Source organism: Natrix helvetica, assembly GCF_964273705.1.
Source record: "Natrix helvetica genome assembly, chromosome: 1".
Lineage (NCBI taxonomy): Eukaryota > Metazoa > Chordata > Lepidosauria > Squamata > Natricidae > Natrix > Natrix helvetica.
Genome location: NC_138548.1, coordinates 137,090,403 through 137,117,932, shown reverse-complemented (window position 1 = coordinate 137,117,932; position 27,530 = coordinate 137,090,403). Strand labels below are relative to the sequence as shown.

Sequence of the window (27,530 nt, the reverse complement as noted above, 5' to 3'; positions counted from 1 at the left end):
GCCAATGAAGATTGCAGCTGTCAAGATATTTGGAAGAGAGTCAGGGATGATGAGATCTGGCCCTCTGTTTTTATTTTATTTTATTTTTTAAAAAAAATATTTTTTTATTTTCAAAACAAACACAACACATAAACGGGACGGGTAGTAGTAGAAGTAGGCAACGCCTCGGAGCAAACTTGGCCGGCTGGAAACGCCAAGCCTCTTTTGCTTTCCTATCTGCCCGCTTATATCTGAAATCAAATCAAATCATGGAATGGAGTGAAAACTCCAATCTGGCAAAAGTCGTAAGGCGACTTTGAGGGAGAAAAGGGATTCCCTCCGGTCGCAGAAGCGAAGGTGGGTGGGTGGGTGGGTGGGTGGGAGGCAGGGAGGGGTGGGAAGAGCCTCCCTCCCCCGCACCTCTTCCCCACTCTCTTCCCCCCGCTCCGCTCCGCCTTAAAGAGCCAGGCGCGTGCGCGGAAGCGACCTCCGAGCCTTCCTCCTCCTTCTCCTTCTTCGTTTTCCCGGCTCGCTCGCTATGGAGCATCCCCGCGCCGAGAGCCCTGGCGGCGGAAGCAGCACCAGCACCAGTACGACCAGCAGCAGTAGCGGAGGCGGCGGCAGCAAGGAGGGCGACGAGCCCGAATCCCCTCCGGGTCCTCTGCCAAGCCGGGCTCACCAGAAGGCGGTGACAGCAGCGGCGACGGCCACTGGACCGCCGGCTTGTTCGGTAAGGGAAGCTCCGCCGCTGCAACCAGGGCACCAGCAGGTTAGGCCGCGGCCCCGTAGGCGGGCTTGTTCCGCCTCCCCGGCGGAAGCAAACGCGGGGTGCGGGCCCGCTGGTAACCGGAGCGCGGTTGGAAGAAGGCGGAGAGGAGTCGTGGGAATGGAGCGAGGGGAAGTGGGTTGGGTTCAACGCTAAACCCGGGGTTGGGGTGGAGGAGGAAAGGGGAAGAGGGTGTAGGGAGGATAGGAGCCCCGCACCTCTGGCTTTGGTGGCAGAGATTGCCTAAGAGGGCGGGGGAACAGTAACAGAGTTGGAAGGGACCTTGGAGGTCATATAGTCCAACCTCCTGCTCACGCAGGAGACCTGTACTAGGGATTCGAACTGCCGAGCTTTCTGATCGATAAGCTCAGTGTTTTATGGGAAGCAGGTGCTGGTCATGCAAGGAAAAGGCTCTCTCGTTGAAAAAGTCTGCCCACTCCCCCACTTTCCTCTTTTTTTTTTTTGTTTGCTCCAAAACTCCTTCCTCCCCCAAGGAAAAGGGCCCCAGGCTCACTTTGCAGACACCTGGGACAGAGCAAGAAGGAAGGTGAAAGCTTCAGAATTGAATATGCTCCAACTGTGTTGGATTAGAGTTCCCATAATCCTCTGCCCAGCAATGGTTTTGCTGTCTTTGGAAAGATGGCCAAGGCAACTCCTCCAGTATTAGTAGTGCAGGTAGTCCTCGACTTAGGTCTCCGATTGAGCCCAAAATTTAGGTTGCTAAGTGAGGAATGGGTTGAGCGAGTTTTGCCCCATAATTTTACCACTTTTCTTGCCACAGTTGTTATCACTCTGGTTAAATTAATAACACAGTTGTTAAGTGAACCTGGCTTCCCATTGGCTTTGCTTGTCAGAAGGTTGCAAAAGATGATCACATGACCCCGGACACTGCAGCCAGTCGTAAGTATGGAACAGTTGCTGAGCATCTGAATTTTGATCCCATGATCATGGGGATGCTTCAAAAGTTGTAACGGTGAAAAACTGTCATAAGTCACTTTTTTCAGTGCCGTTGTAACTTTGAATGGTTACTAAATGAACTGTTGTAAATCAAGGACTACCTGTAGGATATGAGTCCAGTGTCTCTTGAGACTGCTATTTTTGTGTTCAAAATATCTGGAGTCTGTTTGGGTTCTTTATTTTCCAAAATAGTATGCTTTCCATACTATTGGAGGCAAATCTACTTTCCAATGGTCATGTTCTCTATTTTAGAAAAGAGATAGATAATTGAGGTGGTCACTACAGGTAGTCCTCAACTTACAGCCATTCATTTAGTGATGACTCAAAGTTACAACGGCATTGAAAAAGTGACATGACTGTTTTTCACACTTAATTATTGCTGCAGCATCCCCATGGCCATGTGATTAAAAATTCAGACACTTGGCAACTGGCATGTATTTATGACAGTTGCAGTGTCTGGGGTCATGTCATTGCCTTTTTGTGACCTTACGACAAGCAAAGTCAATGGGGAAGCCAGATTCACATAACCATGTTACTAACTTAACAACTGCAGCGATTCATTTAACTGTAGTAAGAAAGGTCGTAAAATTGGGCAAAACTCAATAACTGTCCTGCCTGCCAATGCAAACTTTGGGTCAATTGTGGTTGTAAGTCAAGGACTTCTTGCATCATGTTTAAGGCCCTTCAATAACACCGATAACCAAATGAAAACCAGGATTTGTTTGTAATTTACCATAGACCAATTTAGCACTAGATTTGCTGACAGATTTTAGGAATGTGCATTGTAATTGATAAGAGTAGTCAGCACTGGAAACAGTTTCGATCTGTGGTACCTGCACCGGTTTCTTAAGGAGTTAGTAGGAACTAGTGAAATCTTTCAATTGTCTCCAATTTTACTGGCTTCCTGGTATCTGGAGTTTTTATAAATACTGTCTTAAATTGGCTGTTTTGTATGGTACACAATGCCTTCATGCAGATTGGTTTTTTTGTTTAGCACATGTTTACACGTGTGTGGCTGGTAAACCATGATTTATGGTTTAGCATACTGTGTGGACCCAGCCAGTTGCAATCTGCTTTTTAAACTCAGCTTAGCATGTTTTTGCAATTAGCTATTATGTGGCTGAAACGCACCATGATTATCAGCACACCTGTTGTTGGGAGAGGAATCTGATGAAATATTTAACGTCCCCCCCCCTTCCCAAGGTTTTATGGAATGTTATTCCATTTTTGAGTGCAAATGTTAAATATTAGAGAATAAATTCTTGCCATTGCCCTAGCTTTATGTCAAAGCTTATGTCAAGTTTCAAAGAATGGACTGTGTTTTTAATTGATACTCTTCTGATTCTTAATAACATAAGCTGACTTTTACACCAGATGGTATAAATTTTATTGTATTCAGGAATCTAGTAGCACTTTTTCTGACTGACCAAATGTTATGAAAAGACAAGAGCTTTTGTGAGCTGTACTTCACTTCATTAGATACATGGAGTGGATAGGCTAATACAGTATTTAAATTTGAATGAGGATGGGATGAAAGGCAGAGGAAAATATACTGGTTATATGAGAGAGATTACAAATACCCTTATGAATTAACAATTGCAATGTATTAACCCACTGTATTTTTGAGACCACTAGAGATTGCCTGAAATCTTTTGATGGATGTGAATTTAATCACTATGGAGTGTCCTGGTAGATTGAATTGTTCTGATATTACCTTGCCTTGGTTAGAATTGTGATGTCAAACTTCTGTCCATTAATTCTTTCATACAAAATGTATCTTATGTAAAATCAGGAGGAGGCATTCTTGGCAGACGATGGCACATATCACATTGGAAGAAGAGTGTACAAAAAACATCTTATCTAGTGTGTGCACTTGTTGGATCTTGTGATATGGTGCTCTCCTCTGTGTTTGTGGCAGACTCTCAGCCCCATGTTGTTGTCATTGTTCTATTTTTGCTGGCTTAGGTTGGATGATAGTCTTTAAGCAAGTATAGGCCTGCTGGCTTGAGAAAGTGCAGTTTCATTGTCCAGGATGGGATGTTGTTAATTGATAATTCATTTGAGTGGGTTTGAGCTGTAATCTGTAGAGAGTGGCCAGTGGTGTTCTATTGCTTTGTTTCGGTGGTCTGTCTTTTACTAAATCCTTCTTAGGAATTGATCAAGCTCAATTGATTTTGTCTTATTGATATTGTTGCGTGCGTAGTTCAGTCTTCTGAATGCCTAGTTTAATTTCATCAGTTGAGCATCTCTGCCCATGAATCAGATATGGTTTTAACTTAGAGCCTGGCTGTAGATGATTTGGTGATGTGTTTTCGGGGGAAACTGAAAGCATGCAAGAATGCCTAGCTTTCTTTCTTTCTTTCTTTCTTTCTTTCTTTCTTTCTTTCTTTCTTTCTTTGTTTGTTTATTTATTTATTTATTTATTTATTTATTTATTTATTTATTTAATGTGATGTTTATGTATCTGTTCTGTAGTATTTACAGTGACATCAAGGAAACAGACTTGTTCTGTAGGCTGAGCTTGACACAGAGGTGGAAGTTTTTGAAGTCATGATAGAATTTGACGAGAGATTAATTTCCATGGGCCCTGTGGATAAGGATGTTGTCAGCGAATCCCAAATAATGAAGAGGTTTCAGGGAGTTAAGAGTTAAGAAAGCATTGGTCTAAGTCAGGCATGAAGATGAAGGGGCCACTGATTGCCAAAGGTGAAACGGTTCTAGGTGGATACAAAATCACAAGGTTTGGTGGTAGTGTGTGCAGTTTTGGCAACAGTGATGTTCTTGATGGCCTGAAGTCCATGCTTGCGGGGAATGTTACTGTTTAGCGTCCATGGTTGTTGAAATAGTTTACTAGGGTGATTGCCTATGCCCTATGGCAGTGATGGCAAACCTTTTCAGCACCGAGTGCCCAAACTGGAATGTGCGCGCATGTGTGAATGCCCCGGAAACCCCAAGACCAGCTGGCCGGCGTGTACATGCCTGTTTTTGGCTGTTTTTAGGCCATTTTCCAGCTGTTTTCCTGGCCGTTTTCAGACTGTTTTCTAGAAAATGGTCTGGTTTTTTTACCATTTTGGGACATTTTGGGAGCCATTTTTTGGGCATTTTCCAGCGCTCCAGCACCCACAAAGACCAGCCGAGCAACCAGAAGAGCAGCTGATGACGGTGCACGTGCCCCACAAAGGGGGCTCTGCATCCCACCTCTGGCACACGTGCAATAGGTTCGCCATCACAGCCCTATAGAGTTCAGTTTTCCCAGGAAATCTGTGGTGACTCTTAAGTAGTTGGGAGCGCTGGTCTGACAAATGGAGTACGTGAAACCTGATATTCCAGTTATGATAGATTAAATGCTTGAGATAAAGTGAATCTCCTAGTTTAAGTAGGAGGATTAATGTAATTCTCCCTCTTTAAACAAATTAATGGGAAAAAAACTACCCCTTCTTTCAGGCAAATGCAATAATTTGATACAACATAACATGCATTGCAACATTTATGTTTTCCTGCGCTCCTTGTCTGATGGTTAAACTAATCAGATAGGACAGTCACTTTTCGCTGACTTGTGTGAAAAGGATATAATAGAGGTAGTATTGCAAAGATTAAAATATAATACATGCATTCTAAATTGATAATTCATGTCATCACTTACAACCAATTATACTTGATTCTGCTTTTTTAAGAGCCAGTGATTTGATACTTGGCAGCAGCGAAGTGTTTTAATAGCTATAGAGCAACAGCTGCAATGTTTACAGACATACCTTTTTTCCCCCCAAAAGATCATGGAAGATTGTTTATTGAAAAAAATAGAAATCAGCATTGCGGAAGCCGAAAAGAGGACTGGGCGGAATGCTATGAATATGCAGGAAACTTATACTGCATACCTAGTTGAAACAAGGTAGGTCAAAGTCAAAATAAAGTTAACTGTTACATTAGCTTTTTTTTTTTTTTACTATTAGTTTGAAAATTGTTTTCAATGCATTTTATGGTTTATGTGGCTTTTCCATTCTGTCTCAAAAAGCTTAGGAACAAGTAGAATTGCTTGGAACCAGTTTTGGAACCATGTCCTTAAAGAATCACACATTAAAATAACTTATGCGTAAGAAAAGAGCTGACTCAGTTACTACTGTTGTGAAATCTCTTAAAAGTAAAAGCAGTTCATTGGATGGAACAGCATGGCTCATGAGTGCTTCAGCTCAAGCAGATTGTCCATAGTGTTGGTTAATTGGTAGTTCACTATCTTCCAATGGTATTAGATTACTGCTTCAGTTGTGGCTCAAACTAAGAGTGCACAACAAATACAATATTTTTGTGTATTTTATTTATGTTTCATGTTTCTTGACTACCTATCGCCCTCAAAGTGGGGCTCCGGGTGATGTACAATACTAATCAATATATAAAACAGCATATACAGTTAACATTAAAATATTAAAATTAAGATTAAATATTAAAATTGTGAAATTTTAGCATAACATTTCAGAGATAAAAAATTCCAAGATGGCCATTTAACAATGATTAATAAAGGCAGAAGGAGGGGCTCTCATGGTGCCAGACAACTCCACGGTTCCATGGTCCTTTGTGCCCCCATGCAAGGCTGCAGAGGCAAATTTTGATCCCTTTACAGAAAGCTAGAAGAATGGGGGTCTGTCTCATTTAGGGGGGTGGGGGAGAGAAGGATGATCCATAAAGTAGGGGCAGCAGTAGAGAAGGTTGTCTTCTTAGACCCTGCCAATCAAAAATCCTTGATTGACAGGATCTGCAGCATAGGGTATCTCGAGGTAGGGGAGGCTTTGGAAGGCTGGAGGCAAGTCAGCTTATGCCTGCACTATTGTTTCCCTTGTACCTGAGGTGCCCTTTATTCCAAAAATTGACCCGTGCATTCATTTCACGAATACATTGGGGAGAGTAGGGATGGAAAGTCATTAAGTGAAGTGGTTCACCAGAATGAATTAAATACTAGTATGTGAGAGTGATGGCTGCCGAGGTCTACTTCTGCTAGGTGTTTGTGATCATACGTGGGAATGTCTGCTGTCTACCTGATATGCTCATGTGCATGCACGCCTTTAAAAAGAACATTAGGCGATTTGAAACTGACTGGGAATAGCTTTTCAAGGAGCACTTGTACAATAGATAACGATGCTGGGATTTGTCACCTAATCCATTACAACCTACAAATTTCTTATTTATTGAAGACATTTTTGGGGAGAAGAGAATCAGCCAACTCTTAAGCATGTTGTGGGGTGGATTAGAGACATGTCACTGTGGTTGTATGGTGTTCACATGCTGCTACACATCACCTTACGAATACCAAATACAACAATGTTTTTGGATACTTAAAACTTACAATTGTTTTCTGTTACAGTTTATAGTTATTTTGCTGATAGAAGAATACACAATATCATTCCCGCCCCTCAAACATTGATAGAAGCATCTTAAAGTACTTATTAGCTTATATTTATTTTGCTAACTAATTAGGACATTTAAATTAAATTAGCAATTTGAAGCTAACTAATAAAGCACATATCAAACATACAGTAGGAAAAACTTAAAATGCATGGTTAGTGTCTGCTTTGCTAGTTTTTCTGACATTCAGATGGATTTCTCCAAACACTTTTTGTATCTTGGAATTAAACTAGGTATTCTACCAATCTTCACTTGATCTTATCATAATTAGGTTCTGATGTTGTTTAGGTCTGTGGAGTCAATGGGCGAAGGACAGTGTTCCCCTCCAGACTCTCTTTGGAGGCGATACAGTGAATTTGAATTGTTGAGAAATTACTTGCTAGTGAACTATCCACATATCATTGTACCACCTTTACCAGAAAAAAGGGTAAGACTCAGTTTCATCTCATTCTGTTTGGTTATTTCTTTTACCACATTATTCATACTTGGACTTGTTAAAGTTCATGCCTCTATGATGACATACTAAGATATTACTTCGGGTTCAGGAGCGATTCTTGACTTATATTTTTATTTCATGTGCAATCTTTACCCTTAAGGCTGCAAATACATCCTTTGATTTATGGAAGGAGTTTTTAAAGTTTAGAAAATAGGAGATGTGAGCAAGAGTTGAGCTTGTGTAGCTTAAAAAAAACCCCTAATGCGTCATTGTAAATTTATGCAAATCATATATAATAGCTAACATACTTCATATGTCTCTTAGAATGAGAAAATTTAGAGTACTATGTTTACCTGCATTTTTGTATCAGAGTGCATGAGGGAGAAAAGAGTTGATATATGCAGATGGGGAATGAAATAATTTTATAAACAAGGTACTTAATATAACAGGCAATTAATTTTAGCCAATAATACTACTACTTATCTTTCTCCCCTTTTGGAGGCAGTGTGGTGGTTTCTGGCAAGTATATATTCACACAAATATACTGGTCACATCAATTATCCATAAATTGATAATATGGGATGTTGCACATTGTTTTGTCTTCTCTTTTAAAGGATTGTCTTAAATTCAGGGTTGTTTTCCTGTCAGGTAAATACCGTACAGTACTTTAAAAAAATGTGGATTGCCTTAAAAGGATGATAAATACTTCATACAATTAACCTTCCACCTTGTTTTGCAGGCAGAATTTGTTTGGCATAAGCTCTCGGCAGATAACATGGATCCAGATTTTGTAGAGCGACGGAGGATTGGCTTGGAAAACTTTCTTTTGCGTGTGGCTTCACATCCGGTTCTTTGCCAGGAAAAAATGTTTAATGCATTTTTGACCCTAGTATGTTGCTTGGATTTTGTAAAATATACTTAATGTATCTTAATTCTACTTCATCGAATATGTACCTATATACATTTTTCAGAATATATCTTTCTCAAGTAGGATTAAATATTTAACTGAAAACTAGGACAATTGATATTATTCAGATAGATGGAATAGCAGAACCAATGTGAGAGAGTTTTCTCTGTCTCCTCTCAGTAGTTATAGAAATTAGAGTGTGCATATGTTAATATACACACCTCAAATGCAAATTTTCATGTTACAATTTTTTTTAACCCGTAGGTGATTTTTTTTTTGACACTGCCAACCTCAACCTTTTTAGAAAGTTAATGATTGGCTTAAGATAAACAATTCCAGTTTAGCATAAAAAACCCCATGTCACTGATACTACATTCCAAAACATGTATGGTATAAACATTGTTGGTATGTGTTGGCCCCTTTAAATAGATGATGAAAGATTTAAAAAACAAATCTAAAAAATGTGAAATGCTGGGAGTATTCACAAATACTTTGAAAGATCCAGTGTATTCAGTAGTCTAATTCCTTTTGTCTCATAAAAGAGTATTAAACAAATTAACAATATTAATTTCTTTGCTAAGAGGAAAAATACCTTAGGGCAGAAATAATGTGTTCTTCTAAAACTCTAATCCTGTCTGTAATCAAATAAAAACCTGCACTACTATTTATTGTACATACACAATCCTACTTTTACAATCTTCCCTCTCCCAGACAGCATCTATTAATTGTTCTTGAAGTGTTTTAATTATATAGAATATTTTATACGTACATTTCAGCATTGTATGGAAAAATATAATTTTCTGTCTTCTCAGTAAATAGTAGAATTTGGCAATTACCCATTTAAATCAACTGTGAATACAAAATTATCTACCCAATTCATAAATATAGCATTCGCAGGCACGGGATGTAATGATGTGACTGATATAGATTATCATTATTGTTAGGATTGTCAAATTAGTTTTAACCCTACTGAGAATGGTTTACCTCTTGTTTATATGGTCTTGGGCCACCACAGTGTGCCTTACACAAGGAAGGACAGTGCTGCTATAACAATCAGTGCATCATTAATAACGCCTTGAAATAAAAATGAATTTAATTTTTATTTCTAGGAAACTGGCTGGAAGGAGATGGTAAATGAAACAGGGTTTCAACTGAAGGTAATTACTTTATAATGCACTGTAATTATATATCCAAAATGACCTAATCATGTAAACTGATTTACTAATGAAATTTTGTGCCAGTTTAATATTGCATGCTAAAGTTCAGGCAGTTCAAAATATTTTTCTATAATTATCTTTCATTTAGAAAATACATGTTCTATATCCTTCTAATTATCTTCTGAAATATGGATATCTACATGGGTTAAAATGCTATGTAGAAGAGAGCATTTGTACACAAAATTGCTAAGTAACTCTGCATACCTTACCATCTTCATAACTATAAATCATACTTATAAGGGAGTCTTCTGCTATGATTGTGCAAGACAGCAGGGAAAGGAATATATAATTCTATCTTAAGTGCCAAGCAACGCATTAATCTTGCATTTTTAAGAAATACTTAATGCTACTACAAATATTTTGAAAGATGCCTAGCATTATGTTGAAATATTCCAACATTACTGTTCTAATCTGAATTGGGGTTTTATATTCCAGGTGCTGTTTTCATGCTTTTATAGCTTAAAGTAATTTTTTTTAGGAAACCAAAATAGATTTCTAATATGCAGTAATTGCATCTTGGAGAATCTAAAAAGCGGACTTTGAAATTACTTGCTATATATTGAAAATACATTATATAAGTGTTTTATATAATGAGAGAATTAATGTACTACATCGTAGTATGGCATGATAGCAATTAGAACGTGTGTACCAGTGGTGGGTTTCAAATTTTTTTGGAACCTACTCTGTGGGTGTGGCCTCCTTTGTGGGAGTGGCTTGCCGGCCATGTGACCTGGTGGGAGTGGCTTGGCAGTCATGTGACCAGGTGGGCATGGCTAACTTGGAAAATGTGGTGAAACTCACTTAACGATGCTCTTGCTTAGCAACCAAAATTTTGGGCTCAATTGTGGTCATAAGTTCTTTTTCTTTCTTTCTTTCATCTCTCTCTCCCACTTTCTTTTTTTCTTTTTCTTTTTCTCTCTCTCTCTGGCTCTTTCTCTCTCTCTCCCTCTCTCCCTCTCTGTCTCCCTCTGTCATTTTCTCTGGGTGTCTATCTGTCTGTCTCTCTCTCTGTATCTCTGTCTCTCTCTCCTCCTTCCCCCATCTCTGTCACTCTGTGTGTGTGTGTCTGTCTGTCTCTCACTCACTCTGTGTGTGTGTGTGTGTGTGTCTGTCTCTGTCTCTCCCTCTGTCTCTCTCCCCTCCCTTCCTCTCTCTCTGTCACTCTGTGTATGTGGGTGTGTCTGTCTCTCACTCATTCACTTAATCACTCACTCTGTGTGTGTCTCTCTATCTTTCTCTCCCTCCCTCCCCCTCTCTGTCTGTGTGTGTGTGTGTGTGTGTGTGTCTGTCAGTCTCTCTGATTCCCTCCCTCACTCCCTCTCTCTGTCTGTCTGTCTGTCTCACTCACACACACACACTGTGGTCACCTTGTTGAGTGTTCCAATCACATTTGAAACACTCAACAACTGGCTTGCATTTATGGTATTTTGCAGCATTCTGCAGTCATAGGACCAAAATATATGCTTTTAACCATATATTTTGGTCCTATGACTGCAGAATGCTGCAAAATACCATAAATGCAGGCCAGTTGTTGAGTGTTTCAAATGTGATTGGAACACTCAACAAGGTGACCACAGTGTGTGTGTGTGTGTGTGTGAGACAGACAGACAGAGAGAGAGAGGAACAGAGAGGGAGTGAGAGAGGGAATCAGAGAGAGACTGACAGAGTCTGACAGAATCAGAGAGGTACTTTTAACTACCTGGCAGCGGCGTTTTTCCTTGGGGGGCTCCTCAGAACATCCTAAGACTTCGGAGGGAAGCCTCCAGCCCGGAGCAGGAGCAAAGCCCCTTTTCCAACTGGCCTTTCCTCGCTTGGAGGGCTTTGGAGGGAAGCTTCTGCATAAGCCCGGCCGAGTGACAACAAGTTCCCACCGTTACGAAGTCTCGGAGGCTGTAATTTTCTGAGCTGTGCGCGCGCGCCTGTTTTCCACGGCGTGGAGCAGCAGCGAGGCTCTGTGAGGCGAGCGATGATTGCGGAGGCCGTCAACGGTCCCCCCTCGCGTTCCTCGTCTTCCCGGATGGCATCCTGAGTCATTGCCGGCCTCGCAGAGCCTCGCTGCTGCTCCACGCCATGGAAAACAGGCGCGCGCGCACAGCTCAGAAAATTACAGCCTCCGAGGCTCAGAACGCTTCGTAACGGCGGGAACTTGTTGTCACTCACCCGGGCTTCTGCAGAAGCTTCCCTCCAAAGCCCTCCAAGCGAGGAAAGGCCAGTTGGGAAACGGGCCAGAAGACAAGGAACAGCAGTGGCGGCGGGGAGTCAGCCCCGATGCAAAAAAAACGCCAAGGGGGCGGGGCCGGAAATTACTTCCGGGTTCATTCTTCAACCGGTTCGCACGATCCGGTGCGATCCGGTAGAAACCCACCACTGGTGTGTACTGTTTACAAGCAACATAATTATTGGACTAACCCTAACCTCTCATAATATTTCATTTAGTGCATGAATTATATGCCAATTTTTCTTATATGCAGAATATAGGCTTTTTATCATACATAATTTAAAGAATTTTGCTTATATTAGTGAAATACAATATATGCTAAATTTAAAGACAGTAGAATAGAAAGGAGTAAACATTGAGAAAAGAAAATAAGAAAGAGAAAAAGAAATGACTGTCAACATTTATCAGAACAAGTATAAACAGATTTAGTGATTTAACCTTATATAAGGTTATAAATAAATTTATCTCAAATGTTTTCGTACTCAATTTACAAAAGATGCTTGGTAAATGAAGAGAAATATAACCCTATGACAATATTTGAACAAGCTAAAGGTTAAGGCCATTAGAAGTAAAAGGAACAAATATAAAGTTGGTTTATTTTATCTGGATTAAAATATACCTTATATTTTACTTCTGGCTTCCGTTAATGGACTTTGTTCTGCAAGTTAGTTTTGTAAAATTTTATGCTTCTTAATAATTAGCACAATCACTTTTGGTTGTAATTCTGCTTTTGTTTCTAATTTAACATGTGTTTCTCCAACAGGCAGATTCTAGATTAAAAGCTCTTAATGCAACATTCAGAGTGAAAAATCCAGATAAGTAAGTATGATGGCACCTAAAAGCAATTATGATTATACTAATGTAAAGATGGAATCCTGGTTAAGTTCAGTGGAATTTGTTTATGATTGGAATCAGGGAATAATATTATTGTTTAAAGAACTGCAATGTATTTTAGGAGCTTCCTAATTTAGTGTAATTTAGCATTCAGTGGCTAGCATAGCCAATTAAATATTATAAGATTATTACAAAAAAAATCCCATGTCATCCTGCTACAAAGTTTGTAATCAAGGAGTAATCAAATTGTCCTGTTTTCTTTTAGTCAAAAGAATGGATATGCTGGGTACTAAAATATTTTGAATATTATTTTAGAACAGTAAGAACAGTATCATCCAGCTGCATATAAGTGAAATGTTGGCTTGCACTCTCCCGGTGCAGTGCAGTATTCATAGGAGCCACTCATCCATTTGTTTTCACCAGGATCTTCAAGTGGTTCAAACCCGAACTTTCTCCAAACTCCTTAAATTGGCAAAGTTGGCTTCCATTCCCCTCACTATCTTGGTAGTCATCTGCTGAGCATACTCATAAATGCTTTTTTTTTTAGTCTTTGGTGTCCAGGACAGGATGCTATATTCCATATCGGGTCTGAACAAGGAAAAATAGAGGTGGACAATTAGTCCCTACAATGTGGATTTAGTGGATCTTACTAATGTATCCCAAAACAAGTATGAGCTTTGCAGAACTAGCTTAATAGATGTTCTAGTAGTTGAACTTTATGAGTGGTGTGGCGACCTAGTAGTGAAGACGCTCTCCTGCCACTAGGAAGGTTGAGAGTTCAATCCTAGGTAGTGGCAGATATTTCTCCCTTAAGGTGCAAAGAAAAACATCTGCCGCAAACTCCATGTGGCGTCACGAAGGGCATCCGGCCAGTAAACGCTCCGCTCCATCCAGTGGCCCCAACTCTACCCAAATTAAGGAAATTACAGGGTTGTGAAAAAGTAGTTGAACTTCCCCATTGTCACTATTGTGTACCTGTTTGAAAGTTTAATCATCTGATAGAGGAAGACTCATCCACATGTTCCTCCTTCCTAAGTGGTCTATAATAAACTCCCATGGTAATATTACTTTTTGATTTATCTGGGAAACAATCTCAGAAAGATTTCCAAGTTGTGGTTCATAGCTTTCCGCTCAAGCATATGGTTTCTAATTGAGTAGCATAGTACCTCTTCCCTTTCTCTGGAGTGCATTCATTTGAAGAAGCTGTTGTAGCCTTCCAGGCCTATATTCTACTGCTTACATTTGCTTTTACATATTTTGCCGAAGTGCAGGTGCACTTTGAAAGCAATCTTAAAACTTGCTCAAACTAGCTTTCTGTTGTATTGATTATAAAGGACACTGGGTCTGACCAAACTCCCATTTCTTATATCACTTTCGAACATCACTCAACTTTGGAAAAATATATTCAGAATCATTTGATGCTGAAATTGCCTGAGGTAGTTGTCTCATTAAAATATAACAAAGCCTGATTTGAAATATCACCCGAAGCATGTAATAAACATTATCCCTTGTTTCTAGAATATACCCTGGAGAGAAAATTATGATCCCCCCCTCCCTCTTCATAGCCACAGGTTTTCTGTGAACATTGATAACTAGGCCACCCAAACAAGTACTTGCCCCTCTTAAGTTTGTGCATATTATCTCTTTATTTTGTGTGGATTTTTCACGTTTCCTAAATTCTATCTTTCAACAAATTTTCCCCCTGTTCATATGGTCTTTTTGGAATAGGACGTATGGGTCAAGATTTACATTATTTTTGTTGTCTCTATCTGCTTTCCTATATTTTCTGTGGGGTTGCGTGGGATTTGTCTATATGTCTGTATGTTCCAGGGGTTAAGTAGGGTTTGTCTCTGACATGTCTGACATTTATTGAGGGTTTTTGTCTTGCTTTGAGGAGAAGAAATTTGTGTTCCCTATTGCTAATAATGTATTTGCACCATCTTGTATTTCTAGGAGATTTACAGAACTTAAACACTATAGTGATGAGCTGCAGTCTGTCATATCGCATCTTCTAAGAGTCAGAGCTGTAAGTGTTTTCATCTTTGGATTCTGATGAAAATAATGTAAGTCAGCATGTCTTAATGTGCAACACACGGGATCATTTGTTTTCTTTGTGTGAAACGGATTGAATCAAATAAGCCCTTGCTCTGCATACAATAAATTATATGGATAGTTTGAAATGATAGGGACATATGTAGTGAGGTAGTCAATAGGAGATGTTTCTGGGGAGCTGTGAAGAGAGAAGTTATGTTTGGACTCTTTGTGTTTAAACTCTTCAATTAGCAGTACATGTGGATAGTTTCATGTCTAGGAAGTGGGATTAATTGCTTCTGTGCCTTAAGGCTAGTTCTGGGTTTAATAGTTGCACTTGGTATCAAGAATCTAAACATACACATTTCTAATCTGTTTTCTCTGTAAGTTACCTATCACTGTCTTCAGGTTAATATTTATTTATTTATTTTATTTTATTATTTATTAATTAGAACACCCCATTTATCTCGAAAGCAAGCCAGACTTTATAACTGGCTTTTTTTTTGTTGCCAAAATTAACACTCATCAGAATATTAGAAGAAAAAAAACTCCTTAGAACTGATATATTCCTGAAAAATTAGTTTGCAGAGAGAAATTGTATCTCAAATATATTCCCTCTCAATCTGAGGGTATGGGGTATATGGTTATGGGTATATTTTAAAAAACTGAAAAAGTCATTTTATAAATGTTCTGATCCTTAAGTTAGTGTCCATGGTATAATATCTGGTTCTAGTGAGCCAAAACGTGGAGTGAAAATAATGATGGGTTCAATGTGCTTGAGTAATGTTTAAAAGGGAAAAGAGACTAGGAAGTCGTCTTCCATTCCTTATCGTTTTATTTATCCTTTTGTAAATTCAATTATTTCTTGTACAAATTCATATTCTCAAATGGTTGTGGGCAGCTTATTCTCCGTGTCCACATAAAATTATACATGTGGCAATATAAAAATTTTAAACAGCATGTTTAAACTGTTTAGCGTTTTCTGCTGAACACTAATAAGAAGGGAGTCTGATTCCAACAACAGTTTGTTCCACAATAAAGGCTTTGTTTTGGAAAAAGCAAAAAATCAGCATCAGTATAAACATAGTCATTTTTGTTTTCTACAATACTAACCTAACTCTAAACAGATAGTAATTTCAAAAATCTTGAATGTTTTTTAAAATATTTTTTTGGCATGGGAGAAATATTTTTAATTAAATATAGTTTCTACTTTTTTAGAGAGTGGCGGATCGTTTATATGGTGTATATAAAGTCCATGGGAATTACGGGAGAGTATTCAGGTAGGACGAGATTTTATTTGTAAAATCATCCCTTTATATTTTGAAGGTAAGGTAAAGGTAAAGGTTCCCCTTGCACATACATGCTAGTCGTTCCCAACCAGGAGGCGGTGCTCATTTCCATTTCAAAGCCGAAGAGCTAGCGCTGTCCAAAGACATCGTGTGGCCGGCATGACTAAATGCCAAATGTTGCATGGAACGCTGTTACCTTCCCACCAAAGATGGTTTCTATTTTTCTACTTGCATTTTTACATGCCTTCGAACTGCTAGGTTGGCAGAAGCTGGGATAAGTAACAGGAGTTCACCCTTACATGGTCCTAGGGATTTGAACCGCCAAACTGCAAACCTTTCTGATCGACAAGCTCAGCAACTGCTAGGTTGGCAGAAGCTGGGATAAGTAACAGGAGTTCACCCTTACATGGTCCTAGGGATTCGAACAGCCGAACTGCAAACCTTTCTGATCGACAAGCTCAGCGCCTTAGCCACTGAGCCACCGCATCCTCTCTTTTTTTTGAAGCTTTTGAAGACTTATCCCCAACTTTTTAATTTTATGTGAGCATTCAAAATGATTGAAGCGATAAAAAACCAAAATTTGAAAGCAATAGATGAGCCGTTAAGAGTATGTGAAATCAGGGAGTAGTTAGGAACAGGTAACAAAATATTATTCCTTGCCACATCCCTAGTGTTTTCTAACTACAGTATTGACCATAACTGTGTATTAGAAATGAAGACATCCAGTATTGGAAAATTTGTACTTTCACAGACTGATGGAAGGGGGCCAGTTTGGCTTCTGCCTTGCCTGAATGGTTTCCCTAGAGAAAAAGTTTTAGCCTCTTAATGGTTTTTCACGGCGGGGCCATTGGCAGAGATCATATGGGGCAGTAAGCAAAGGCTCAAGTCAGCCTCTTAGATTAGAGAGCTTTGCATCTTGGGCTATATACCAAAGATAACCATTTTGTGTAGGCTATTTTGGGTGGGAGGCTTAATTGGAACATGAGTAGCCTCTCTCCTTCTCTCTCTATGCCTGCTATTTTCATTTAAAACAAAAATGTAACTTAAATTGGGATTTGTTTTCCTGCCAGTAGAAATTGCTGAAAAGCAGTATTTGAGACCATTTGCTGTGTTGGCAGTTTGTTACTGAGAGTACGAAATGCAGTTACTCACCAAAAGGGGGGGGGGGTTAAGAATTGCTATTTGTCTGCTTATAAAGGGCCCCAGCCCAGCTGCATCTGTGTATTTGAGGTTCCCTTTTCTTAATCATGTAAAAGGAAAGGAAAGGAAAACAAAAAACAAAAAAGAGAGAAAAACTGTCAAAAGAAAAATGGGCATTTATTTTTGAAACCATGACAAACATAAGCGATATCATTAATGTTTAAACTTCTATTGAGATTTTTACTTACTTTTAGTTATTAACCCAGTTCCGTACATTTAATTAATGAGTGAAATAAATTTTATGATTATTGCAAATCCTTTATTTTGTTCATCTACTATATCTTTTCCCACCTTTTTCCTGTCATGCAGCTAATCTTATTTTTTAAAAATGCATTAATCAATAAATTATTAATTTAAAAAAAAACTTTCATCGCTCTTCTTGCCTCCAGCCCCCCTGTAAAAGAAATAAGAAGAAGCTATTAAATGACCGACCGTATTTTTTGGAATATAAGATGGAACTTTCTCTCCCCCCCCCTCAAAAGAGTGTGGAAATGTTGGTGCGTCTTATACACCGAATACAGCCATTTTTGGCCTCCTGAAGCCCCGCCCCCACATCCAATTTTTGTGAAAAATGGGTGAAAAACAAGCCGTTTTTCACCAAAACAGGGTGTTTTTCCTTCCCCCATCTCCCAGAAACACTCTGCAGGCTTCATCAGGGCTAGGGGAAGGGAAAAATGCCCCTGTTTTGGTGAAAAACGGGGGCATTTTTGCCTTACCCCACCCCTGCTGAAGCCTGTAGAGTGCTCCTGGGGGCCGGGGAACACAAAAACAGTTTTTTCTTACTTACCTCTTTGAAAACTTGGTGCATCTTATATACCGGTGCGTCTTATAGTCCGAAAAGTACAGTATGCTTCATCTTGTTCAAAATCTGTCTGGGTCAGAATAAAGCTTGCTGTGTTAGTTCAATTTAAAACATTTATAAACTTGAATCTATGACAGCTGTATGTATTTTATTGCATCCTTCATTTTTACATATGAAGTGGTTTGTTCGCTTCTCTGCCAGAATGGGGGAGGTAGCAGAATATTATTTCTGGACATAAACTATTTAATTCTAAAAAAAACACAAATGAGACCAATATAATAGTGCAGATATGTTTTTTTTAGTTGTGTCTTTAGGTGTGTATGGTTTAAATGCCAAGATAGTATGCAATATGCATAATTCTCCAGTGATGGAAATTTGACACTCTGACTGGGTGGTCTCTTGCCACAGTAAATGTAATTTTCTAAGCCAATAATTGTGGCCTTTTAGATGTTGCTGATGTATTGCTCACAGCAACCTTTATTATTTACTATGCTAGCTTGGAAGCAGCTTTGATAATTTATAGATTTCCCTGACCTACCCTTGCCTAATAATGTGGAGATTTACCTATTTCATTTTAGAATTTTAAGTTATTATCAAATTAGATTACATACTGCAAATAAACCCAAAGCATTTTTGTTTGTTTGAGTGATCTCAAAATATATTGTAATTTTTTTAAAAAAAAATTACATAACACACAATAAGTAGGTGATGCCAACAACTTCAAATATAATGTGCAGTGCTGTTTCTTATTTAACTCTTTTTCTTTTAGCGAATGGAGTGCAATAGAGAAAGAGATGGGGGATGGGCTTCAGAGTGCTGGACATCACATGGATGTGTAAGTATTGGCTGCATTAGAGTTGATGGAAGCCAGATGAGCACATTAAGGGATTTTGGGGGGGAAGATGGGGGGGGGCGAAGAGAGTAGCAGTGTGAGCTGTGCTATATTTCATGGGCTTTTAGGTTGGGGCTGTTTTAAAATCTGTTGCATTAAGTAGCCCAAAGAGTCCCTGGTGATTTAAAGGGATTTCTTTTTTATTATTATTTTGAAACTATAGAAGAGGCTGGTGCAGTTCCAAGGTTTCCTTTAAGTTTTCATGCCAGAACATTGTAGAATAAAACATAATATAATGCAGACCTGATTTTTTTCTGTTTGTTTGATAGCAGTAGCTTTGCTCTTATTTTACAGATGCTATGAAACTGCAAATTTTGTTTTTTTAAATATTCATTATATTTGATATTTTAATTTGGGGAGAATTATATAGACTACTATGGCATTAACAGGAGCCAATTTTCTGAGAAAACTCTAAGCGGAACATAGGGCTGGCTTGGCAGTTTGCTACATTTCTAGATTCTGTATTATTGGCCTATATTGCAGGAGGAAGTTTTTTTTAAAAAATGCCCAGGGGCTTGCTTTTCCTGATTGGTCATTGAGGAAAATAATGTCATTAATGGTAATTCTTCTGCAAAATATTTCCCCCCAAAATACAACCTAACCTGAAAACAAGCCTTAGCCCAATTTTCACACATGCCTAATATAAGCCCTACCCCCCCAAAACAAGCCCTAGTTAAGCCTCACCCACTACCTAGTTGTACAAGGTGCAACAAGGCACATGCATAAACATCAAGCTGGGGCAGGGGTGTGTGGACCTGCCCCATGCTCCCCATACCCATTTACCTTAGGACCACTGCGGCCAGACCTCCCTCGCCCTGACACCTGTCACTCTGCTACCTGACTTCTGCGGCCACCTGTGGCAGAAGATCATGTAGCGCCAGTGCAGCGGCTTGTGGCAGGACACCGTGTGGCTCATCACACAGGTGCCACCACTCACAGCAAGACGCTGCATGCACGTGCCAGTGCCACTGCTCAGGCGCACAATGGTGCAATACGCCACACAGCCTCCTGCTGCAAGCAGTGCGATGAGCCACACAGCATCTGGCTGTGAGCGGCCGCAGAAGTCAGGCAGTGGCACGACAGGTGTTGGGCTATGGGGGGCCTGGCTCTGGTGGTCCTAAGGTAAGCGGATAAGATATACCCCCAAAATAAAACCTGGTGCTTATTTTGGGGCCCAAAATAAAATAAGACTCTATTTTCAGTGGAAAATGGCACCATTTTCCATTAGGAAATGATGAGTCTTCTGGAATCAACCTACCATTGTTGCATCAACATAACAATAAATGAGGATAGGCTTTGTATTATATATTGTCAGGGCTAGGATGATCCTAGAAGACAATGAAGAAATGATGAAACAAACCACAACTAGCAATACATTGAGGGACTATTTCTAATTGGCAAGATGTAATCCTCTTCCTGGCCACACCACAATGTTTAAAATATATATTTAAAATATTCTAATATTTGATTACTATGTATGCCCTCTTTGATCATGGCCATGTGGAATAAATAAATATAAATTATCTTTTAGTTCTGTTTTTATTTATGGTTTAGCTGCCAATCCTGTAACCAGTCTTCTTGAAAAATTTTCTTGAATATTTTTAAGCAAGACATTTTTGCCACTACAGAATTTATATTTTACTGTAGTAATTATTTGGAAGGTTTCCAAAAATGGGACACTGACTCTTTTGTATCAGTTTTGATTCTCTCTTAAAAGAAAATACGTTTTTACCAAGTCATTTTAATTAAGCCTTTTGAAAATATTTTTAAATAAATACCCCTGCAACATTGATCAAGTTTGGGGAATGTGAGTTTGTTTTTCTGCTATTCTTTTTTTCTCCTGCCCAGGTATGCAGCTTCTATTGATGATATCCTGGAGGAAGAAGAACACTATGCAGATCAGCTGAAAGAATACCTCTTTTACGCAGAAGCTCTTCGGTAAGCACATTAATGCATCTGCTGTAATTTTCCGGATAAAGTTTAAAGCATTACAGTTAACTCATCTGTATACAGTTGATAAAAGTGAACTATCAGAATGGGCATGCAGAAAACCTGGAAGCACTTGCTCTGTATATTAGCCTTGAAATAAGTTGTTATCAGATAGCCTTGCTTCTTGATCTTTGCATAGCATGGGAATTATGCTGACTCCTGTAATAAATAAACTAGGCAAAGAAATAAAAAGAACCTATCCTGAGATTTTATACTGAGGCTGCCGGTGACAGGCTCAAATTATGCTCGTTCTACCCTATTTTGAAGAGACTTGTGCTTGGTGGAACAAGTAATTATTTACAACTGACTGGAATTACAAGTAATGATTTGCAGGCGTGTTACAAAATTATTAGAGAATTTTAAGGACCTGGGATTTAGTAAATATTTAGCCTTTCTGACAGCTGTGTCTCAATGTTTGTCCAAATATCTAAAGCAGATTGAGCTACTGAGCAAACCTGTTTGCAGATACCTATGGCAAAGCAGCCTTGAAATCAAGATTATCAGAGTATAAGAGGATCAGGAATTATTCATCCAATGAACCAGTCAGAGTGGCTTTAGGAAAGCAGGGGCAGAATGTAAGGTGTTCAGAAGATGAGGGATAAATGAGGTGGGGAGGATACCCAACACTTGGAGATTGAATGGAGATTATTGAAAGACCAAATATGGGCAGGTTGGCATGCAGATCATATGGAAGATATGGGGAAATATGAAACATATTTAAAATCTTACTCACAGTTTAAACAGAAGTGTACAATTGCTTTGATGATGCCCTGAGTTTTATTTCTGCTGAAACAATCCTAGCTAGAAATGACTCCAGAATATAGAGGTTGTGAAGATTTGTTTTGGATTTAGGGTTAGGGTTAGGGTTATAAACTTGACATAGGCTTATAGCTTGAGTAAAGAGATACTTCTAAGGTTTCTGAATTTTTGTGTGACTTCTGTGTTGAAATGTGTTATTTTTGCATACCTATGCAGAATATTCTCTGCAGAATATTCTATTAAATATGGAAATGCATGATTTTTATCCTTAATCTAACTTTGGGAGAGCGGCCCTCAAATGGGATGATTAAAGTTTGTTTGGAATGAAACATATTTAAAATCTTATTTTTAAAAATAAAGTAGCTCTTTTATGTTAAAGAGAGGGTCTCATTTCTTTTTCTGGACACTCATGTGATTAAGGAATTTTCTAGGGTTAGCTTTAAATAAGAACCTCCATAGAAGAAGTTCTCTATTGTAGACGGTCCCCTTTCACGTGGCTTAGAGCAGTGACTCTTAAAACTTTTTGCTTTCAGGGCCCCTTTCCACTTTTAAAAAGTATGGAGCATATGTTTGTATGGGTTATATTTATTGATATTTATCACATTTAAAATTAAAATGTACTTTCAAAGACTATTTCTTTATTGAATTGCATAAAAATAACCGTATTAAAATGCTTTTCATAAAAAACTATTTTTCAACAAATTAAGTAATAAGAACAGTGACGTTGTTTTAAATATTTGCAAATATCTTCAATAATTGGCAAATTTTGATTTTGTGGACCCCTGTCAGGGTCTTGGGAGACCCCAAGTAATCCTCAAATCAAACTTTAAGTGCTCGATATATGGACTATGAGGTTCTTTCTTACTGCTTCTGAATGTATAGATTTGGACTGATGAGCAAAATGTTTCATTTGTAATTTTTAATGGCTATTTTCAGGACAGTTTGCAAAAAGCATGAACTTCTGCAATATGAGTTTGAAATGGTTGCTCAGGATCTCCTATCAAAGAAACAGCAGTGTGAGGAATTGGCAACAGGTGTAAGTTTGACTATCTGTCCATCCCTCCATCCACCCACTTTGTTTTCCAAAGTTTAAAATTAGGGAGAGTCATATTTCTTAGCACGGACTGGGGAGAGGATGACAGGTAGGAAAATTCCCCTCCCCATTTTCCTGCCGTTCGTCAAAAAAGCTCAATTCCAAGTCTTCAGTGTTGCAATCCTGGGATGTGTGTCCTTTTCCCAAGCGACATTTGATCACTTGAAAGGGACATGCTGTGCCCAGAGAAAAGGAACGAGGCAGTCCCGGTCCTCGCCGGCTCAGTTGATTTGCAGGCCCCGATTAAGGGGCCGAGCAGCCATGAGGTGACTGGGGAAGGCTGTCTCCTATGCTGGCCACGCCCACCCCTTCACTCGGGTTTATTTTTAGGGCATATATTGGGTCCACCCCCCAAAAAATGGTTTATTTTCAGGGTATGTCATATTTTCTGGAAAACACGGTATGTCATAGTTCAAAATTAAATTATACATACAGTATGATGTTCTTTATTCCATAGTAACAGTACATTTTATAACAATAATTACTGTTGCTTTGGAAGAATCTGATGGGTATTTAAAAAGAGATTCAGTGTTTCATTGATTCAGTTTAAAATATTCTATAACAAAATTCTCCTGATCATATTCTGTGGCACCTCTGCCTTTTTCCTTGTCTCTCCCCGGATTTTGACTTCAATACTGTTCACTGCAACTAGAACATGTCATCATGAACTGAGCAATCCAAATATGGAACAAGGATATGGAACGTATAAAGTGCAGCATGTTCTTGATTGATCTATTTACAATTTGGAAGATAATCTGAGTCGTGCTTTAAATCACTAATACAAAATAGGAACTGAAATATTTTATTTTCAATTCAATAATTTGGACTGGGCAAATCTTGCTTCCTTTTGGACTGGGTGTGAAGCTGATCCAGATGTGATATTTGTCATCCCATTAATTGGTAGAGTTGATTTGATTATATGGCTGGCTAGATGGGGGTTCCCCTCCCTTTCTCATTGCTCCTTGGGTGTCCTACCTGAAGCTGTACACCCAGTGGAAGAAGAAAATGGAGACTATTGTATTGCGGACAGAAATTTTACCTGGGATAAAAATCAAGCCTTTTATCTTTAGTAAATATTTTGAAGCAACGGCCCACATAAACCTTTTCCATGTGAAAATTTGGTTGCCTTGTTTTTCTAGAAGGTAGTCAAGCACTTCTTGAAATTGCTTCATTACTATACTTCTTTCAGACAATAAGAACATTCTCCTTGAAAGGAATGACCAGCAAGCTTTTTGGCCAGGAGACACCTGAGCAAAGAGAAGCAAAAATAAAGATTCTAGAAGAACAGATACATGATGGAGAAGAACAGCTTAAAGCGAAGAACTTAGAAAGCCGGTAACCATTGCTTGTGCCAATGTGTATATACTACACATGATTGTTTTATGGGTGTCCCTGTATATGTTCCAGGTGCTCGTGAATATCCCATTATTGTAAAACCATTTTGTACATGCTGTAATATAAACTACAAAGGTTGATCCTATTGGACTATTTCCATAGTTAGCAAGTTTTCTACCTTGGTTAAGGTGAAATGTTAGTTCTGTCAGACTTGAGATATGTCGAACAATATGTCTCTGGAGACTTATTGCTCAATTCTTTGCAATTATGACATTACTGGTTAAATGCAACATTTTTTCTGTCATATTTACTTTTCTTAATGTTGCCCCTTCCCACTTATATAATAATTATGATTAAATCTAAAGTTATATTCGTTCAGTAATATTGTTCCATATATTTATGTGGACCTTTTATTAGTACATTTGTTTTTTTAAAAAAAGTTTTAAGTACATACATTCCAAGCCATCTGTATTAAACATTTCTTTGAGAGATTAAGATTTCAAACAACAATTTGCCAAGAATACTCCTACAAACTAATGAAACAACTCCAGCAATAAGAAAAGCATGTGTTATGATTTTGTTTTGTTTTAAATGTATTTATATAGCTTCAAATGTTCAAGTCAATGTGTTATGTTGATTGCAAAACTGAAATGAAACGGGAGATTCTAAAACGGAAATAAAACGGCTGAGGAAATGGTGATCTTGAGTGGATGGTAATGTTGCGTGAAATGGATATATAAGAAATTGCAATTAATAGACAAGAAAATAGCAAGCATTTGGAGAATCAGTCTCTTGTTTGAACGTATGAATAAACTCATGTCATCAGCCCACTTACCCGGGGCTGGTTCTCTGGTAAGGTGTTTCTTGTTTGCTCTAACTTATTTCAGAGACTTCATGAAAAGTGCTTGGGCTGATATTGAACGCTTCAAGGAGCAAAAGAACCATGATTTAAAGGAGGCACTGATCAGTTATGCTGTGATGCAGATCAGTATGGCCAAAAAGGTAAGCCTGACTGAGAAGGAATTTCAAAAAAGAACCCAGAATATAAAATGTTAAAATATGAGGTTTTAACCTAAATTAATGAACACCTCAAGAGAGCCCTTGTTGTATTCTTTATAGTAGACTTCTGTCATCTGTGTACTATTCCTTGTAGATGTAGAACATTCTGTTCATGTTGAATTTGCAAGAATACTTCCATCATGACATAGAAAAGGTTGATAATTTTAATAAAAATTAATACATAGGTATGTTGCCGGAAGTTAATCACTTGTCTACTTTAATGCTTAATTCAAATGCATATTTTTGTTCTTTTTCTGTATGTTTTGTTATTCCAGGGAATTCAGGTTTGGACAAATGCAAAAGAATGTTTCAGCAAGATGTGACACAAGAAATTCTGTCCTTTTTGGCGAAATGCTGGAGAACCGAAGCACAAATGCATGAACATGGATGCTAAGTTGCCTCATTTACTATATCATGGAATTGGTGTGTTTATGAAACTAGGGCTCAAAGAAATGGTCTCTGTTTCTTGATGGCCACCTTGTGGCTTGTTTTGCATGCAATAGCAAACTGAACTTTGTAATTCTGTTTTGAGATAAGGCTATAGGAAAGATCTAAGCTGGCTCCATTGATCACATTAATCAAACTATTCAAACTATACCACGAATCTGTACACTATTGTAAATCATTTCCAAGTGCCCCCCACTTTTTATATGTCATAGTAAACACTGTAACCTACACTGTAAACACATGCTGATGAAGATTATTTTTCTGTTTTCCAAATATAGTGGTACAAAACTAAATCTCCCGCTCCTGATTATTGGTAATATTCCACAATATCCTATGTTGCACATCTCAGATATATTGCCCCATCCCACAAAACTCCTTAAACTTTGTAACACAGGCTTTGGATATTAATTTGTTATATATCAGGGATGTTTCTGAGCTCAGAAATTAAAACCAATAGGAATTACTTATAGATGTTTTCTGTTTGCCAGCTCAAAACCTCATACAGCTACTATCACCGATCTCAATAAACATGTTTAATATGACCTTTACATTTACTCAATGTCCCTGAGCTTAAAGCATTTGATTCTTAGTTGGTTTCTAATATAATAATGTCCCTTTTTTGAATACTTGAGAACACCAATATGAAATCAAATAGGCTTTATTTGCAATATGAACACGGATTGCTTATACATGTCTTTGCCTTGATTTTGTATAATATACATTTGTCTAGGTTTCTTTGAAAAGGAGGTGTGTATAGGATGCATTGTCATCTTTACAATGTATTCAAAAAGCAAGATCTTTTTTTGCTAGCTTTATATTTCTTATTCCCAGCTGTCAGAAAATGCTAATGCTCCTTGGCTGCTTTTTTCATAATGATATTTAAGAGATTAATATGGAATGAAACCAGACTTAACTGTGAATTTTCATCAAAAAATCATGGTACTCATTTTGTCAAGCATGATTTAACTAGTTTACAGTACACATACTAGAAAGTACTTACTCTGTTTATTTCCTCAAATCAGAGCTACTTTGCTAAGGCCATTATGAAATAATATTTGCAGATAACTTTTTTCACTCTATCATGTAACCTATGATCTTTTTAAAAAGATTAATGATTAATTTTAATTACATAATTATTTCAAAAGAAAAACTAATATATTAAGGTAAATCAACCACATTGCTCCATTCAGAAAAGCGTAGAATATAGTTCCCAAACTGATAAAACTTTTACATTCCAGAAACAATAAGCAGCTACAAATGTAGACTTTTATAGTAGACTTTTAGAGTAGTTGTGCCTTAATTTAATATCAGTAGGCACTCGGAGTCAATATTTTCCATGCACTTGATCTTCCTAGTGCCTTCCTTCTCTTACCCTTCTTTCATAAGCTGTATAAAATAAATGTATTAGTATGTCTTTTGCTAACTGTATTGAGTTTTGAGAAGGGATCAAAAGGTTTGTGCCAAATATATTTAATAAAACTACCCTTTATTATGTTTTGTTTTTCATATTGATTTTGGATTCTCTTTAATTTGACTTTTTTGTTGGTATGTTTTAAGAAAATCATATTATTGATTTGTAATTACTCATTTTTTGTGATTTTAAAAATCTATCATCATGATTTCGGAATGTTTTCAAGCATTTGTTTCTGTCCAGTGACGGTTCATGTTTCTACAGCTTTCAAGAAGAAGGTTCCGATTGACATTTGCAGTGATTAAAAAATGTTTAAAACCTGTGTTTACTGAAGCACACCAGAAAGTTCATGCAAGAGTTTACCATTATATGAGGTTTCTCTCCAGTCAATTTCTTCTAGTACCCTATATAGTTTGAGGATATGATTATAGCAAGTAGGCTTTCCAAATTCTCTTGCAGAACTTAGCATTTTATGAATAAGTGATATCTGGATGGGCTGTTTAGTATCTTGTATG

General features: G+C 38.1%; 1 protein-coding gene across 1 annotated transcript; it reads left to right on the top strand.

Moving 5' to 3' along the window:
• The first annotated feature begins 431 nt into the window (after positions 1-431).
• On the top strand, positions 432-27,110 carry SNX4 (sorting nexin 4). The gene is made up of 14 exons (XM_081938066.1): positions 432-709; positions 5,473-5,591; positions 7,385-7,523; positions 8,272-8,421; positions 9,549-9,596; positions 12,638-12,693; positions 14,662-14,734; positions 15,958-16,019; positions 18,800-18,865; positions 20,771-20,860; positions 22,607-22,706; positions 23,953-24,098; positions 24,986-25,100; positions 25,433-27,110. The coding sequence occupies exons 1-14, from the start codon at positions 518-520 to the stop codon at positions 25,478-25,480; spliced, it is 1,404 nt and encodes a 467-aa protein (XP_081794192.1). The 5' UTR covers positions 432-517; the 3' UTR covers positions 25,481-27,110.
• The last annotated feature ends 420 nt before the right edge of the window (positions 27,111-27,530 follow it).

What these genes read in the sequence shown, in the direction of transcription:
- SNX4 (XM_081938066.1), top strand. Translation starts at nt 518, where the DNA reads ATGGAGCATCCCCGCGCCGAGAGCCCTGGCGGCGGAAGCAGCACCAGC. An exon ending in GCATACCTAGTTGAAACAAG is followed by an intron (nt 5,592 to 7,384) that starts GTAGGTCAAAGT and finishes GATGTTGTTTAG; the next exon opens with GTCTGTGGAGTCAATGGGCG. An exon ending in AAACAGGGTTTCAACTGAAG is followed by an intron (nt 9,597 to 12,637) that starts GTAATTACTTTA and finishes TTTCTCCAACAG; the next exon opens with GCAGATTCTAGATTAAAAGC.